Genomic DNA, 14,532 nt, shown 5'->3' with positions numbered 1-14,532 from the left:
CTTTTAACTAGCTCTTCAATGTTATTTTTAACTTCTCTTCTCAGTGTGGAAAATCTAAATATGGCTTCAGCTCACTATTGTTCTGCTGTCCTTCTGCTGTTTGCATAGACAGTAAAAGAAATGGACGAACAGACTCGTCGTTTTCAATGGGAGGGCACTGAGTCAAATAGAACGATTTTTTAGTTGGTCCCCCCAGTACTGCGCAGACTCACACTTAACTTCGTGACATTAGCCATCGAACTGAATCTTGTAACTCATATGATAGATACACAGAAATTCTTCTCACACTTCCTTCGCCTTCAAAGTCATCAAAGTTAAACATTTATTTATGTATTATTATTAATATCATCCTCACCAAGTCGTGTTAATGTTGAAGCTACCATGATCATCTTCAAAAACAGTCATGCTAAAACAAAACAAAAAAGTTATAGCCTTGAAGCTAATCTTCTTTCCACTTTTCCGACCTTTGGTCAATCCATCGAAAACCTCTGAAATAATTAGTGCCGTTTTTTTTAATTAGGTTTACTTTTTTATTATTATTAGGTTGCCTATGTGTAATGCTTTACCTTCACATACGGTCGTGTATGCTAGGTTTTGCTTATGAGTTACCGTCATAGACAGTAAGGTGGACTGAGCTTCTTATCCAAACAATACGATTATCTCCCTACGGCGCGAAAGAGAGATTACGTCAAAGCTAGCTTCCCTCCAACCAAACAAGCTAACCATTCTTCTTACGGGTAACCAACGCTACGGAGGAGGTAGTGGAGTCTGTTTTGCCTTTGTAGTGTTTATGTGGATTACACAGAAGCTACAATATCGGCACAGGATATATGTTATATGAAGTTATGGTATTTCAAAAAAATCCTAGAATGAATGGGCTTCTATGGGAGTTAGCAGAGAGGTGGTCCCTCCAGCCTACGTCGATTCTTCTACTTCCGGGAATTCGCCTGCCCCCTTGGCTGTTTGTGATTTCTGTCTTCTTCTCTAAGAATCAGTGTAGCAGTATCCCCTCTATGCAGTGCCACCACTGCCACCTACTGGACAAATACGGTGTGCAGGGAAAACATAACTAAAAGTAATCAAGAAATTAGATATTAAACTAGAATAATGTAATCCTATTAGTAGGCTATTTTCGAGTGGGTTATCTGCAATGCACCTTCAATATGTTGAGTATATCTAATTTATAATGGTGTCATGACAGCTAATTGTTCAGGCTCATCACTTCATAAACCTAGAAGATAAGTCAGGCCAAACACAGTTATATGTCAAATTGTCATGACAATATCATGCCAAGGAAAGTATTCATGACACAATTATAATGGTGTCATGTCAATCAATTATTCACTTCACGAACCTAGAAGATGAGTCAGGCCAAATACAGTTATATGTCAATTTTGCATTTCTTTCTTGGCTAATGTCAAGTTGTCATGACAACGGTTTACATTTTCTTGGCTAATGTCAAGTTGTCATGACAGAGACACCCTCAAATAATGTCATCTTGCCTAATGTCAAGTTGTTATAATGATGACACCCAAACAATGTCAACTTGACATTCCAAAAACCGAATGACACTTAATGACAACAGTCATAAACATCAATGCTATGTCATTAGTGTGCATGACATGTGTCATGACATTCTTATGACGGTTACATGTCACCCTTGTGTAGACCCCTTCAAATAAAGTGTTACCGATGTTAGTCAATGCTTCACTATGAGATAAAGCACAATGGATACTTAGCAAACTTTGTCCCTTTATACTGATAGTACCAGACATTATTCAGCCATTTGTAAAGTGTCTTTAAGAGACTGCCAGAATCTGGGTCTTTCATTGTCTTCCTCCGGCCATTCCAGATAGGTCCTTGAGTTCATGACCTTGCGCAGCTTGCAGAACCTTTTGGGAATTGTTGAGTCGGGGATAGGCTCAAGGAGGATGAGTATGCCTGCATCAAACAGTCGGAAGTGTGAGTACTCCAACTCTAAACGGCACCAGTCGCTCTGGACAAAGTGCTGGGTCACTATAAAAAGAATCCTGTGGCTCTTCTCCATGGCCGCCATGATACTGTCCGCAATCCAGCCCCCTGGCAGGAAGTCACGTTTGTGCAGGCAGAGGCGGAATGGCGGCTGGGCGCCCTCCAGCTCCGGCACCAGCAGCTCCTCCACCCACTCCGCATCGCTCTCACTGTAGGACACAAAGGCGTCATAGCACACCTGATCCTTGCGGGCCACAGGCCTCCGTTTGGCCTGCAGCCATGCCCATGTCATTCGGACGTACCAAATCATGTGAAGCTTGTGACACATCACCATGGCACCAATGACGACCACAAGCACAAACACACACAGGGCAGAGAAGGCCAACGCTGCATGGCACTCGAAAACAGAGAGTTGGGCATCGCTAACTTTTGTCCCTCTCAGTGCAAATGGTGAACTGCAGATGTATGCCTGCCTACTGTCCTTTAAACTAACTAAATGACCGAGTTCATGGTTGAAGAAGTTCACAAATTCACAAGAGCACACATACGTGTCTGTACCAGCCTCCAAGATCCTGAGCCCACCAAAGTTCCTCATCTGGTTTTGACTGAAGGATATGAAAGGGTTGCTCTTGATGTAGAGCACCACCAAGCGGTCAAAGAGTTTCCCCTCTGGTAAGGTCTTGAATCTGTTTCCAGATAGATGGAGCTCAGTCAAGTTTGGCATGTTTTGATGAAATACCATCAGGTCATTATAGCTCAAATCCAGGATATGTAGAGTCTGCGGGAGACATGAGGTCACTCCTCTTAACTGACATGAGGAGAGATTCAGGTAGCGGAGAGACTGGGGCCAGTCACAGACCTGGGGCATAGTGCGGAAAACATTCAGGCTCACATCAAGAGCAGCCAGCTTCTTCATTCCTCTGAAGAGGTGGCTCAGGGTGTCGAAGGAACGAATATAATTGCTGCTAATATTGAAAACCTTAATAGAGAGTAAGCACGGATATATCTGTCCATCACAGAGAGCTTCTCGCAAGGTTAAATCAGTGAATTGATTTCTGCTCATATCCATGTATTCAAGATTTTTCAGTAAGAATGTTGTTATATGAGGCATTGCAAAGACATTGCTTTCAATTATACTCACTCTTTTCAGGCGCATGAGGACTTGTATTAGTGGGTCTATGCTGTGGAATGCAGGGAAGTTATAGAACTGATCCAGTTTTATATTTCTGAAGTAAAACTCATCAACAAAGTCAAGTACAGGGAAGTGAACTGTAATATTATTTGGCTCTCCAGAGAACTCACAATCCTCCAGTCCAATAGAGGTCAGCAGTGAGTGCTGGGTCATTCCATACAGGGGAATTATGGTATCAAGACTGCAGCTTAGATTTCTCAAGAGGATTTTTTTGACACCATTCTGAAAGATCACTTGAAAAGGCTTCAGTTGTTGCCAGCTGATTCTCAAATCTGACAAGATGATTTTGGTCTCAGGACGTGAAAGGTCTCTCAAGATGTCTGTTGTAAGACTTGTGTTTATCTGAAATGGACCGTTGATGCTAACAGTGACTTCATCAATGGAGTTGATTTGGCTGAAGCTACCTGGTTGGTAGTTCTGCAAATTGCTGCCATGAAACACAAAGCTCTGAAGATGGTTGGGTCCGATAAAGCTATCTTTGGAAACTGAGGCAAGAAATTGATTCCCAACCATTAGAGTACTAAGCTGTGTCATTGAGCGAAACAGAGACTTTCCCCCAAATGTTTTATACTCATTTCCCAAAAGATTTAGATGATGAAGGGAGGAGAGACTCTTAAACCACATCTCAGACAAACCATTTAATTGATTATCTGACAAGTCCAAAACCTCCAACTTTCTGAGAGTTGAGAAACCTTGTTCTGCAATTGAGGATATCATATTTTCCCTCAGAATCAGTACATGTAGATTACTGTACTCAAAGAAGTCATCCTGACCTATAGTCTTGATTTCATTAAAGGAGAGGTCCAGGCTTATGACTGATGTTGTGGAGATAGCAGGGACTTCCTGTAGATTTAAAGAAGTGCAGTCACAAACAAAGTTTTCATTGCATCGATCACACTTTGGTCTTGGGTGAGGGGACACACACCAACCCCAGCTGAGTGTCAGTAGAGTGAGTAAAACAAACATCTTGTTCTCCTCCCTGACAGATCTGAAAATACAAATATAGATTAGTTATATGCAATTTCTATGAATTATATCATTAATGCACTGTGTAGTTAAACAATATAACTGAATTCAATGGACATACACAAGAGGACTTGAGAGCATCTGGAGTATTAATCTTGTAATCAGTTCTAGGACAACACCAGATCATCAGAATGCAGCCAGCGTCAAACTGAAACATGGATTTGCACATTAAACCAAATCAGTTCTCAGAACTCAGGCTCATACATTAACTTACAGTGGATTAGGCACCTACATACAAATGTGCAATAGAACCTACTTGGGAAGGAAAAATCCCCATCCTAATGGTCTTTGCTTGATATACTGAATTAAATTAGTTAAAGCGATGGTTCGGAGTAATTTCACCCTAGGGTCCTTTGCACCATGACCCCAAGCCGTTGGAACCTGGTCTCATTAGGGAAACGTTCCCCTGGGAACGTTTTGGCAAACCCAGCCAAACGTTCCACCAGACACGTTTCTGAGGTGCAAACTAGCCAGCAACCCAGCGGGGGTGCTAAAGAGAGACGTTTAGACGTTGTTTACTACAGTTAGGTCTGGTCAAACTAAATTGTAGCTTACACAAGCTCAGCTGTATTCTTTGGTTAGCAAACCAAAGTTTCGGATTAATAGTGCCTATATCTCGCTACGTTTAACAAAATATAAGGGCACAAACTCTGAAGTGCCGTCTATGAGTTAGCTGCCACATCTTGGTGGGTTTTTTTTTTTTTACTAGCAACCCGGGGGGATTTTAGCTCAATTGTCAACACGCTCGACTTCCGCTCCGAGGTGCAGCTGTTCGCAGGTTCGAATCCGGCTGTGTGCTGAGTCTGGTCTTTGTGCGTTGGGTTGAATTGCACGGCTTGGCCCTGCACACAGCCGGATTCGAACCTTCGTACCTTTGGCCAGCATGTTAACTTGTGTGCCACATGCAAATGTTGTGGGTGGGATTTTGTGAAATTCTGCACTGTGATTGGTTATTATGTTCTATTTGGACATAGGGAGCCAATAGAAAGCCTAAATTTCCAGAATTCTTTGCCTCCTAATTTGAATTCTGCGCCACTAGTTGACTAGTGTGAATTTTGTCTTGAACTAGTTTACTAGTATACATTTATGACCTCACTAGTTAACTAGTTTGGACAAATGATGCATCAACTAGTTAACTAGTGAGCCTACTGCCACCACCTAGCTAGCTAGTAAGCCATTTATGGTTCACTAGTTAACTAGTGACATTGACCTACTGCAACTAGTTAACTAGTGAGGTGTTTTGCCTTCACTAGTAAACATGTGCACATTTTTGGCTGTCACTAGTTAACTAGTGAGACCCAAAAGCCTTCAACCAGCTGACTGGTATGCATTTTGGCCTTTACTAGTTAACTAGTAGACATTTCTGGCTCTCACTAGTTAACTAGTGAGCCTTTTGGCTCCCACTAGTTAACTAGTGTGCATATTTTTGCCCTCACTAGTTAACTAGTTCACACAAACATGGCTCACTAGTTAACTAGTTGACAAAAATGGCTTACATGTACATGACAATTATGCCTGATATCAAGATATCAGAATAAATGCTCAATCGGCTTGCCATAAAGGTCTATTATAGGGAGCCAATGTAGAGTAACTAGGAGAGGAGTTACATGTGTCCTCTTTGGCTGATTGAATGATCTTACTAACTAGCTAACAGTGAAATACAATACTGTAGTCCAGTTTGGAGATATTAACCATGGCCTGCACAAGAAGTTGTGTGGAATCTTGTATCAGATAAGATCTGATCTTCCTAATGTTGTAAAGGACAAACCATGATTTTGCAATTCAGGCTACATGCTCAAAGAAATTAAGTTGGTCATCAATTATGACGCCAAAGTTACGTGCCAATCTAGTTGGGGTCAGTGAAGAGGAGTCAAGCGGGATGGTAATATGTTGGGGAATAGCTGTTTTAGCTGGAAACACCAAAAGCTCAGTTTTTGAGAGATTAAGAGTGTGTCCATGAGAGGACCAGGCGGGGGTGACACATGCTACGTCACCGATTTTGATGAAACTTGGACAGTTTGAAGGGTCCACCTAAAAACTCAAAAAGCCAAAATAGTACAAAATTTGAAACAACCCAGGGGGAGTTAGGCCCCCGTCCTTGTTTTAGGCCAAAAAAACTCAAAAAAAGGCCCAAAATTGCATAAAATGTTGACATCCCTCCTGCTGTCAGATTTAAACACAGCAAAGTAACAATCCATGCCATCAAAGGTCCATCCAAGGTTAGTTTAAAACTGGAGTTACAAGGCGTAAGGTGTGACTGGTGTCAGTCCAGGACTGCACATGTCCACTATGTCACATGCTTTTTGGCGAATACCCAAAAAATAGCAATATTCAGACCTGAATATCTCCGATGAGCAACCTCCTTTTTTCAAAATTCTTTCTGCACATGAAAGGGCCATCTGTGGACTTCATAAATCAAAAGAAAAATGCTCGGCCTTTTTATTATTTTTGTCGCTGTAACCGCCTAAATAGTGTGATCCACCCAGTGATTTCAAATACATATCTATTTCAATGATTGGTTGAAACATAATGTTTAGGTCATTTATGGTGGACAAATGGAGATATATTATCATCAATCATGTCTACTGATCAAATCCAAGCTAGATTTCTAGATTTAATGTCCTAGGTGCAATATATTCTTTAAGGTAGCTCAAAATGACATCATTGGGTGACATACACCAGTATACCCGTAGGTCCAATATTTGCAAATGTGATATCTCCAACATATCTCAGGGCTAGAAACAGTCACTTGGATTCAAATAATAACTTGTAACATTTTGGCAGCCAAAGGTCAAAGGTCAAGGTCACTGTGACCTTATGTATATCCCTTTGTGGTGGATAAATCTCAAAAAATCCCTGACATAATTTCATATGTGATACAAATATTCACTTTGACTCACAGATAACAAATATTTGAATCTGGTGGTCAAAGGTCGAGGTCAAGGACCTTGCATTCTTGAGAAAATTATATATCATAAATGCCTGTAGGGATGTTTTTTCAAATTTGGTACAAATATTCACTTGCACTTTTGTCTTCGTCATTCATCGGTGACCTTCAGAAGGCTCAACAGTGGTATCTGGCATCTCAGACCCAGCTCCCTCCACACTCATGATAGGTTGTCTACCAACCAATACCGACACATTTTTTGGTAATTTGTCTTCTTTGCTGTGGCCGTTTATGATCCGATCAGCAACACAGCCAAGCAAACTGCAGTCCCTTGATGTGGGCACCCACAAATACCAACAAATTCTTCAGTTAATCATCTTTTTTGCTGTGGCCATTTATGATCCCATCAGCAACTATACAACAAACAAAACACTAACCCTTAATGAGGGCACCAAGAAGTACCACCAAAGTCTTTAGTCATTCCTGTTCTTTTTCTCCCACAGTTTCTGATCCAATCAGCAACATAACCAGACCAACTGTAAGCCCTTGATGTGGGCACCCACAAATACCTACACATTCTTCAGTCAATCCTCTTCATTGCTTTGGTGGTTTATTATCTGATCATTAACATACCCAGTCAAACCGCAAGCCTTTGATGCAGACACCAACAAATACCAACAAATATTTAGATACCAACTACCAACCATTGTCACAAATTCTTCAGTCATTCCTGTTTGTTGCTATGGCCATTTATGATCCGATCAGCAACATACCAACATACCAAGCAATATCATAAATTCTCCACTCATTCCTCTTCATTACTGTGGACACTTATGATCTGATCAACAACATACACAGCCGACATGCAAGCCCTTGATGTAGGCACCAACAACTACCACTCCAAAAACACAGCAGCAGCGTCTCAGAGTCAATTCAGGTTACAACATGACCCCAAATAGTATGTGAGTGCCATAGCCATTGGCTTGCCTTTTCAGCAGCCTCCGATATTTGTTACAGCTCCTTTCAGTGACCTTCCTCAAAAAAAGTCTAACAGAAGTTTTGTGGCTGGTTATATTTGGGTGGTGAAAGGTCAATATTACTCTGACCTCACAAAAAAAACTATTTCACTATTCACTAAAAAATATTTTTACAACTTGAACATGATATCCTGGAAACACAGAGTATTGTTATTATTGTTATTATCACATGATAATAACATTGTTATTTTTCATGTGATAAATGGTTTTAATCTAGCTTGGCATTACTCAATTAGCACTGTCCCATTAGCCCAACACAGCAGACAGCGGTCATATGCAGGAATTAAAGTGGGAGGAACGCAGTTCCGCCACCTCGGATAATTTAATAATAAATATATTCTTTCATACCAACGATACAGCACGATTATATTGTTAAAATAATTGGGGAGTTAATTTTCATGTGTACAGAGGTGACCAAGAAGCTATCAATTCTTGTCCAAAAAGTATTGCTACACCACAATACTCAATATTTTGTCCAACAGTGAGTCATTCTTCCCCGTTGCACTGACACTGGATTTTAGGGTTCCCCCACCTGCCAAATCCCACTTTATCCACTGGTCATGTGGCATGCAATGGAAACAGATTCACAAGTAATGTACATTATCATGTTTTCAATGTTTCAGACAGATTTCCTTGTGGGACCCTAACATGAAGCTAGGTGGTTATACCATATCAGAGTCTCTGCTTTAAAACAACTTGTACTAATAAGCAGGGTCTACAGACATGTTTTTACGATGGATGGACATCGAGGTACAGTAGGCTACGAAACAAGTAAAGCCCACCCAATACCCAAAGTAACCATCATGTCCTTGTACACGGGGGCAGCCGTGGCCTACTGGTTAGTGCTTCGGCCTTGTAACCGAAGGGTTGTCGGTTTGAACCCCGACCAGTAGGAGCGGCCGAAGTGCCCTTGAGCAAGACACCTAACCCCTCACTGCTCCCCGAGCGCCGCTGTAGCAGGCAGCTCACTGCGTCGGGATTAGTGTGTGCTTCACCTCACTGTTATGTGTGTTCACTGTGTGCTGTGTGTGTGTTTCACTAATTCACGGATTGGGATAAATGCAGAGACCAAATTTCCCTCACGGGATCAAAAGAGTATATACAGTACGTATATACTTGTTCGTAAAAATCTCCATTTTGGATGTCCACAGATCCAAGTAAACCAGCATTCTCTTTAGAAGGTTTTTAAAAAATATCTGTGTGGGCTAAAACACTGTTTATGTGTGGATGAAAGACCCAAACATAAAATATCTGGTTATGTGTGTACAGGGCCTAAGTTGTGCTAAATTTGAAATAACTCCCTCAAGGTGTTTCCAGGATATTCTGTTCAAGGTGTAAAAATACAGTAGGCCCATGTTGTTTTTTTGAGAGGTCACAGTAACATTGACCACTCACATCTAATCAGTTCATCTTTGAGTGTAAGTGACTGTGTGTGCCGAATTTGAAAGAAAAAAAAACTTCCTATAGGCATTCCTCACAAGAATGTGAAGTAACAATAACCTTGACCTATGACCTTTGACCATCAAATTCAAATGAATTTGTTATCTGTGAGTGAAAGGCCCTTTCCGAAACTAGCTACACTCTCTCCCTAGCCACTTGCACTCCTAACCAAGTGTTAAAGGAACACGCCAACATTTTGGGAAATTATCTTATTGTCTCTGCCAGAGTTAGATAAGATGATACATACCCTTCTCATCTGTGTGTGTGCAGTACCTCAGTCTGAAGCACCCACTGTTAGCATAGCTTATCATAGTTCATTGAGGTGAGCAGTTCCAACTAGCCTATAGCACCCAAAAGTGATAAAAGAACTCCAACATTTTCCCATTTACATGGAGAACTCGATTTAGCTGTAAGGGTGATTCCCACCTGAGTGCACACCGTAACTTAGGGGAGTGGGTAGGGATTGGTTTCAGAAAGGGCCAGTGTGAATGTTTGTATCACATTTGCAATTATGTCAGGGATTTTTAGAGGTTTATTCACCACAATGGGATGTACATAAGGTCACAGTGACCTTGACCTTTGACTATCAAAATCTTACAAGTTATTATTTGAGTCCAAGTGACTGTTTCTAGCCCTGAGATATGTTGGAGATATCACATTTGCAAAAATTAGACCTACGGGTATACTGGTGTATGTCACCCGATGATGTCATTTTGAGCTACCTTAAGGAATATATTACACTCAGGACATTAAATGTAGCTTGGATTTGATCAGTAGACATGATTGATGATAATATATCTCCATTTGTCCACCATAAATGACCTAAACATTATGTTTCAACCAATCATTGAAATAGATATGTATTTGAAATCACTGGCTGGATCACACTATTTAGGCGGTTACAGCGACAAAAATAATAAAAAGGCAGAGCATTTTTCTTTTGATTTATGAAGTCCACAGATGGCCCTTTCATGTGCAGAAAGAATTTTGAAAAAAGGAGGTTGCTCATCGGAGATATTCAGGTCTGAATATTGCTATTTTTTGGTTATTCGCCAAAAAGCATGTGACATAGTGGACATGTGCAGTCCTGGACTGACACCAGTCACACCTTACGCCTTGTAACTCCAGTTTTAAACTAACCTTGGATGGACCTTTGATGGCATGGATTGTTACTTTGCTGTGTTTAAATCTGACAGCAGGAGGGATGTCAACATTTTATGCAATTTTGGGCCTTTTTTTGAGTTTTTTTGCCCTAAAACAAGGAGGCGGTCCTAACTCCCCCTGGGTTGTTTCAAATTTTGTACTATTTTGGCTTTTTGAGTTTTTAGGTGGACCCTTCAAACTGTCCAAGTTTCATCAAAATCGGTGACGTAGCATGTGTCACCCCCGCCTGGTCCTCTCATGGACACACTCTTGAAGGTGTCGGTCGTCATCAGAGCCGGACAGTAACGGAGTACATTTACTTGAGTACAGTACTTGAGTACAATTTTGAGGGATCTGTACTTTACTCGAGTATCATTTTTTGGGGAGTACTCATGACTTTACTCAAGTACATTTGAGAGGCAAATATTGTACTCTTTACTCCACTACATTTCTATCCTTAACCGTGAGTACCCGTTACTTAAAAAAAAAAAAAAAAGAAATATAGGAAACCCTCAATTTGTTGTTTCCCTCTCAAACGTGATTGGATTGTGCAGGTGCCACTGATTGGGGCAGCCTATCAGCAATCACCTTCAGTTTTCCGCCAAAGTCAACTCCATGGTCAGACTTAGACTACGTTTACACGAAGCAGGTTATTTTCCTAAACGAATATCTGGCCATCTACGTTTGCAAATAAAACTGCATTTACACGAGACCGTTTTTTTTTTTAAATGTGTTTACACGAACCCGTGTACATACATGCTGTCATGAGCACGCCAAACCACAGTGGCAGTCAACGATAAGCTCAAGCTCACATTAACCAATCAGAACCCTGAAAAGTCGCACGTGAGAACATATAAATGTAAACATTGGTCGCACATTTGGTGTACTTCTGTCGCATACTGTGACGTTGGCTGCCCAAAACTCCGTTTACAACAGTTAACAGTACAACAGTTTACAACCAAACGCATAAACGAAGTTTTCCAAAAAAATCACTTTGGCCGGAGTTTTTTTGGATAACCGTTTTACGGGGCGAATTCTCCGTTTGCGTCTAAATGAAAGGCTCAAACGTAGGGAAATGTCTTCGTTTATAAAAATACACATGCTCGTGTAAACGGGGTCTTAGATAAGAGACGAAACCATGGACGAAACAATGGCTGAAGACACAGCAGGTAACAAGTTACAATGATAGTTTTCGCTTCAAGTGTTTTAATCACAAAATAGTATTTTGTATTTGAAATACGTATTTTAAATACATTTATTAGAAATACTGCCCATCCCTGGAAACATGGTAAAAAGATGGAAATGACTTGATTTTACTTTTACATTCTCCAAGGTATTAACATTAAAACATTTCTAAACTCCATGTAGGACGTTTCTGTAAATGTAAGCAATGCAATATTTAGAAAATGTACTCTTGATACTCAAGTACTTTTAAAAACAAGTACTTCAGTACTTTTACTTAAGTATACATCTGACTGTTGTACTTTTACTTGTACATGAGTAAAATTTAGCAAGGGGTATCTGTACTTTTACTCAAGTAATGAAGCTGTGTACTCTGTCCGCCTCTGGTCGTCATCCAGACTGAAATATCAGGCATGGAGAAATCTGATGGGAAACAGTCCTCAGGTGGTAAAGACAAGTAAAGTAAAACATATGGCATTTAGACATTTTCCCAAAAACTCAATATAAATTCAGTAAGCAGATCCAGTAAGTGTCCTATAGGCCAAGGTCTATTATAGGGAGCCAGTGTAGAGTAACTAGGAGAGGAGTTACATGTGTCCTCTTTGGCTGATTGAACGATCTTACTAACTAGCTAACAGTGAAATACAATACTGTAGTCCAGTTTAGAGACAAGACTGGTCGTTACTAAGATCATTTTCTCTCAGCAGCTCTAAGTATTACTATTATTATTATTATTATTATTATTATTATTATTATTATTATTATTATTAATAATAATATAAGCTTAATAATAGAATAATAGTAACAATATATCTAGCCGAGTGATAAAATAGTATTTTTTATAATTCCATCGCCTTTATGGAACTATCTTGTTTCTTATATCAATTAACATTTGTCAAAATGTTTTTAATAGGGAAAAAACCTCTAGCTTAGCCAAAAGTGTAGGCCCAAAAATTCACCATTTTGGGGATATTATTGAATTTATATTGAGTTTTTGGGAAAATGTCTAAATGCCATATGTTTTAATCTGTTTAAGTTAAGGTACCCAATTTATTTGAACTGTATTTAACCTGTAAGAGGTTTACGTTTGAAGGAAATTTGATGATTTCTGATATTTGACAAATATCTGACAAAATTATAATTTTTTAATTATTTAAAATTGTTAGAAAAATACTTAGGGTTTTTAAATCATCAGTTAACATGTAAATATGTATTTGATAGAAAAGGACAGTTTTTTGCTAAAATAACACTGTTTTTACCGGTAATGTCCCCATAGCATAGCAAAAAGTGTGTAAAAATGTGCCATTTTGGAATACGGTGGCCATATTGGATTTTTGGACAAAATTCAACATGCCCCAAGTTTTAATCTGTTCCAATAGGGGTTCTGACCAGGAATCCATGGAAAAAAACTTTGACCAAAAAATAGGCCTAATGTTTCCAGCAGATGACCTGTCAGAAGTGCCGTTCACCTTAAGAGTTGATGAACCACTGAAACGAATTTGGACACATTATTTTAAGGTACAAAAAACTCTTTTGCTTTAAGAAAACACAAACTTAATTCTGTGTCCAAGTGCAAAAATGTTTAAATGTGGCCAAATGCTGAGGCAGACTTTAAGTTTACATGTTTTCAATTTATCGTTCATGCCCCCTCTTATGAGCATGGACCGAGGATGTCACATTTTAAAGAGCTAGTGCGCCCTTTATGAAAACATAAAATAATTGTTTAAGCTTGCCAGTGCAGCTGATAGTCATGGTTGGAAGTAATCTGTAATGAACAGACTTTCAGTGGTCAGTGTTTATCTAAAAATATAAAGTAGCCTCCAATATTTTGTGCAATTGAAAATGTAAAATGTTTTCACAATACATCAAGTAGCTTACCTTGAGAATATTTCCAACTTATCACATATTTCCAGTTATCACATAATAAGAATGTCAATAACTCAATTCTGACAAAAATGTCAGATAGAAGCATACAATTCTAAAATGATGAATGTCTTGTGCAATAGAAAATGTAAAATGTTTTCACAGCTAAATTCATCAAGTAGCTTACCTTGAGAATATTTCCAACAAAAATCAGCAGCTTTCAATTTAGTCTTTTTGTAGCCTAAAGGAGAACTTCATGTAGGCTAGGGCTTCTCTTGGGAAGTTGTCAGTCAGTTGGCATAGTCTACCCACAAATGTGTCAGATGGCTACTCCTCCTCCTTACAGTAGGTCTGCAAAGTCCCGGTCACATGCCAAGCCACGTTAATGAATTCATTCAGCATATGCAAACATATGCAAAATAACCACCAGTAAAATGCACCAGGGAGTATTAGGATTATGTTGTGTAAAAGGGGAAGTTTAAAAGTAAATGACGTTGGCCAGTCAGTGATCGTCTTCTAATGCTTACAAATGTTACTGCAAGTATGGTGAAGGGACTTACTATTGCAAGCAGAGTACTGTATGTATGGTGTATGTGAGTGATGAAAATGTGTGTGTGGGCGGGAGGGGAGTGTAGCAGTGACTGTGTGTGTGTGTGTGTAGTGTGTGTGTGGGTAGGTGGGGGCAGTGTGCTGTAAGTATGTAGAGGATGTGTGTTGAAGAAGATCCTGAAGACAATGTGCTGTGTATGTAGGGAGGGGGGGGGCAGTGTGCAGCAAGTAGAGGAGGCTTA

The 14,532-nt window shown here is 39.8% G+C and overlaps 1 protein-coding gene across 4 annotated transcripts; it reads right to left on the bottom strand.

The window, feature by feature from the left end:
* Nucleotides 1-308: 308 nt before the first annotated feature.
* On the bottom strand, nucleotides 309-14,417 carry LOC143134087 (toll-like receptor 2). Of its 4 annotated transcripts, none has more exons than XM_076294179.1 (3): nucleotides 13,929-14,417; nucleotides 4,251-4,337; nucleotides 309-4,151 (listed from the first exon to the last, which is right to left on the bottom strand). In XM_076294179.1, the coding sequence occupies exons 2-3, from the start codon at nucleotides 4,268-4,270 to the stop codon at nucleotides 1,775-1,777; spliced, it is 2,397 nt and encodes a 798-aa protein (XP_076150294.1). In that variant the 5' UTR covers nucleotides 4,271-4,337; nucleotides 13,929-14,417; the 3' UTR covers nucleotides 309-1,774. The 4 variants fall into 4 exon arrangements, with proteins under 4 accessions (XP_076150294.1, XP_076150295.1, XP_076150296.1 ...); XM_076294180.1 differs by lacking the exon at nucleotides 13,929-14,417 and adding an exon at nucleotides 12,224-12,528; XM_076294181.1 differs by lacking the exon at nucleotides 4,251-4,337 and having other exon boundaries at nucleotides 13,929-14,416.
* Nucleotides 14,418-14,532: the final 115 nt, after the last annotated feature.

The sequence above is a fragment of the Alosa pseudoharengus genome, unplaced genomic scaffold (assembly GCF_046254945.1).
Source record: "Alosa pseudoharengus isolate Yale_2024_CS ecotype anadromous, Long Island Sound unplaced genomic scaffold, YU_APseudo_1.1 YU_APseudo_1.1_scf_2, whole genome shotgun sequence".
In the NCBI taxonomy this organism is placed as follows: domain Eukaryota; kingdom Metazoa; phylum Chordata; class Actinopteri; order Clupeiformes; family Clupeidae; genus Alosa; species Alosa pseudoharengus.
The sequence above is the reverse complement of the archived record's forward strand: the minus strand, read 5'-3'. Positions and strand labels throughout refer to the sequence as shown.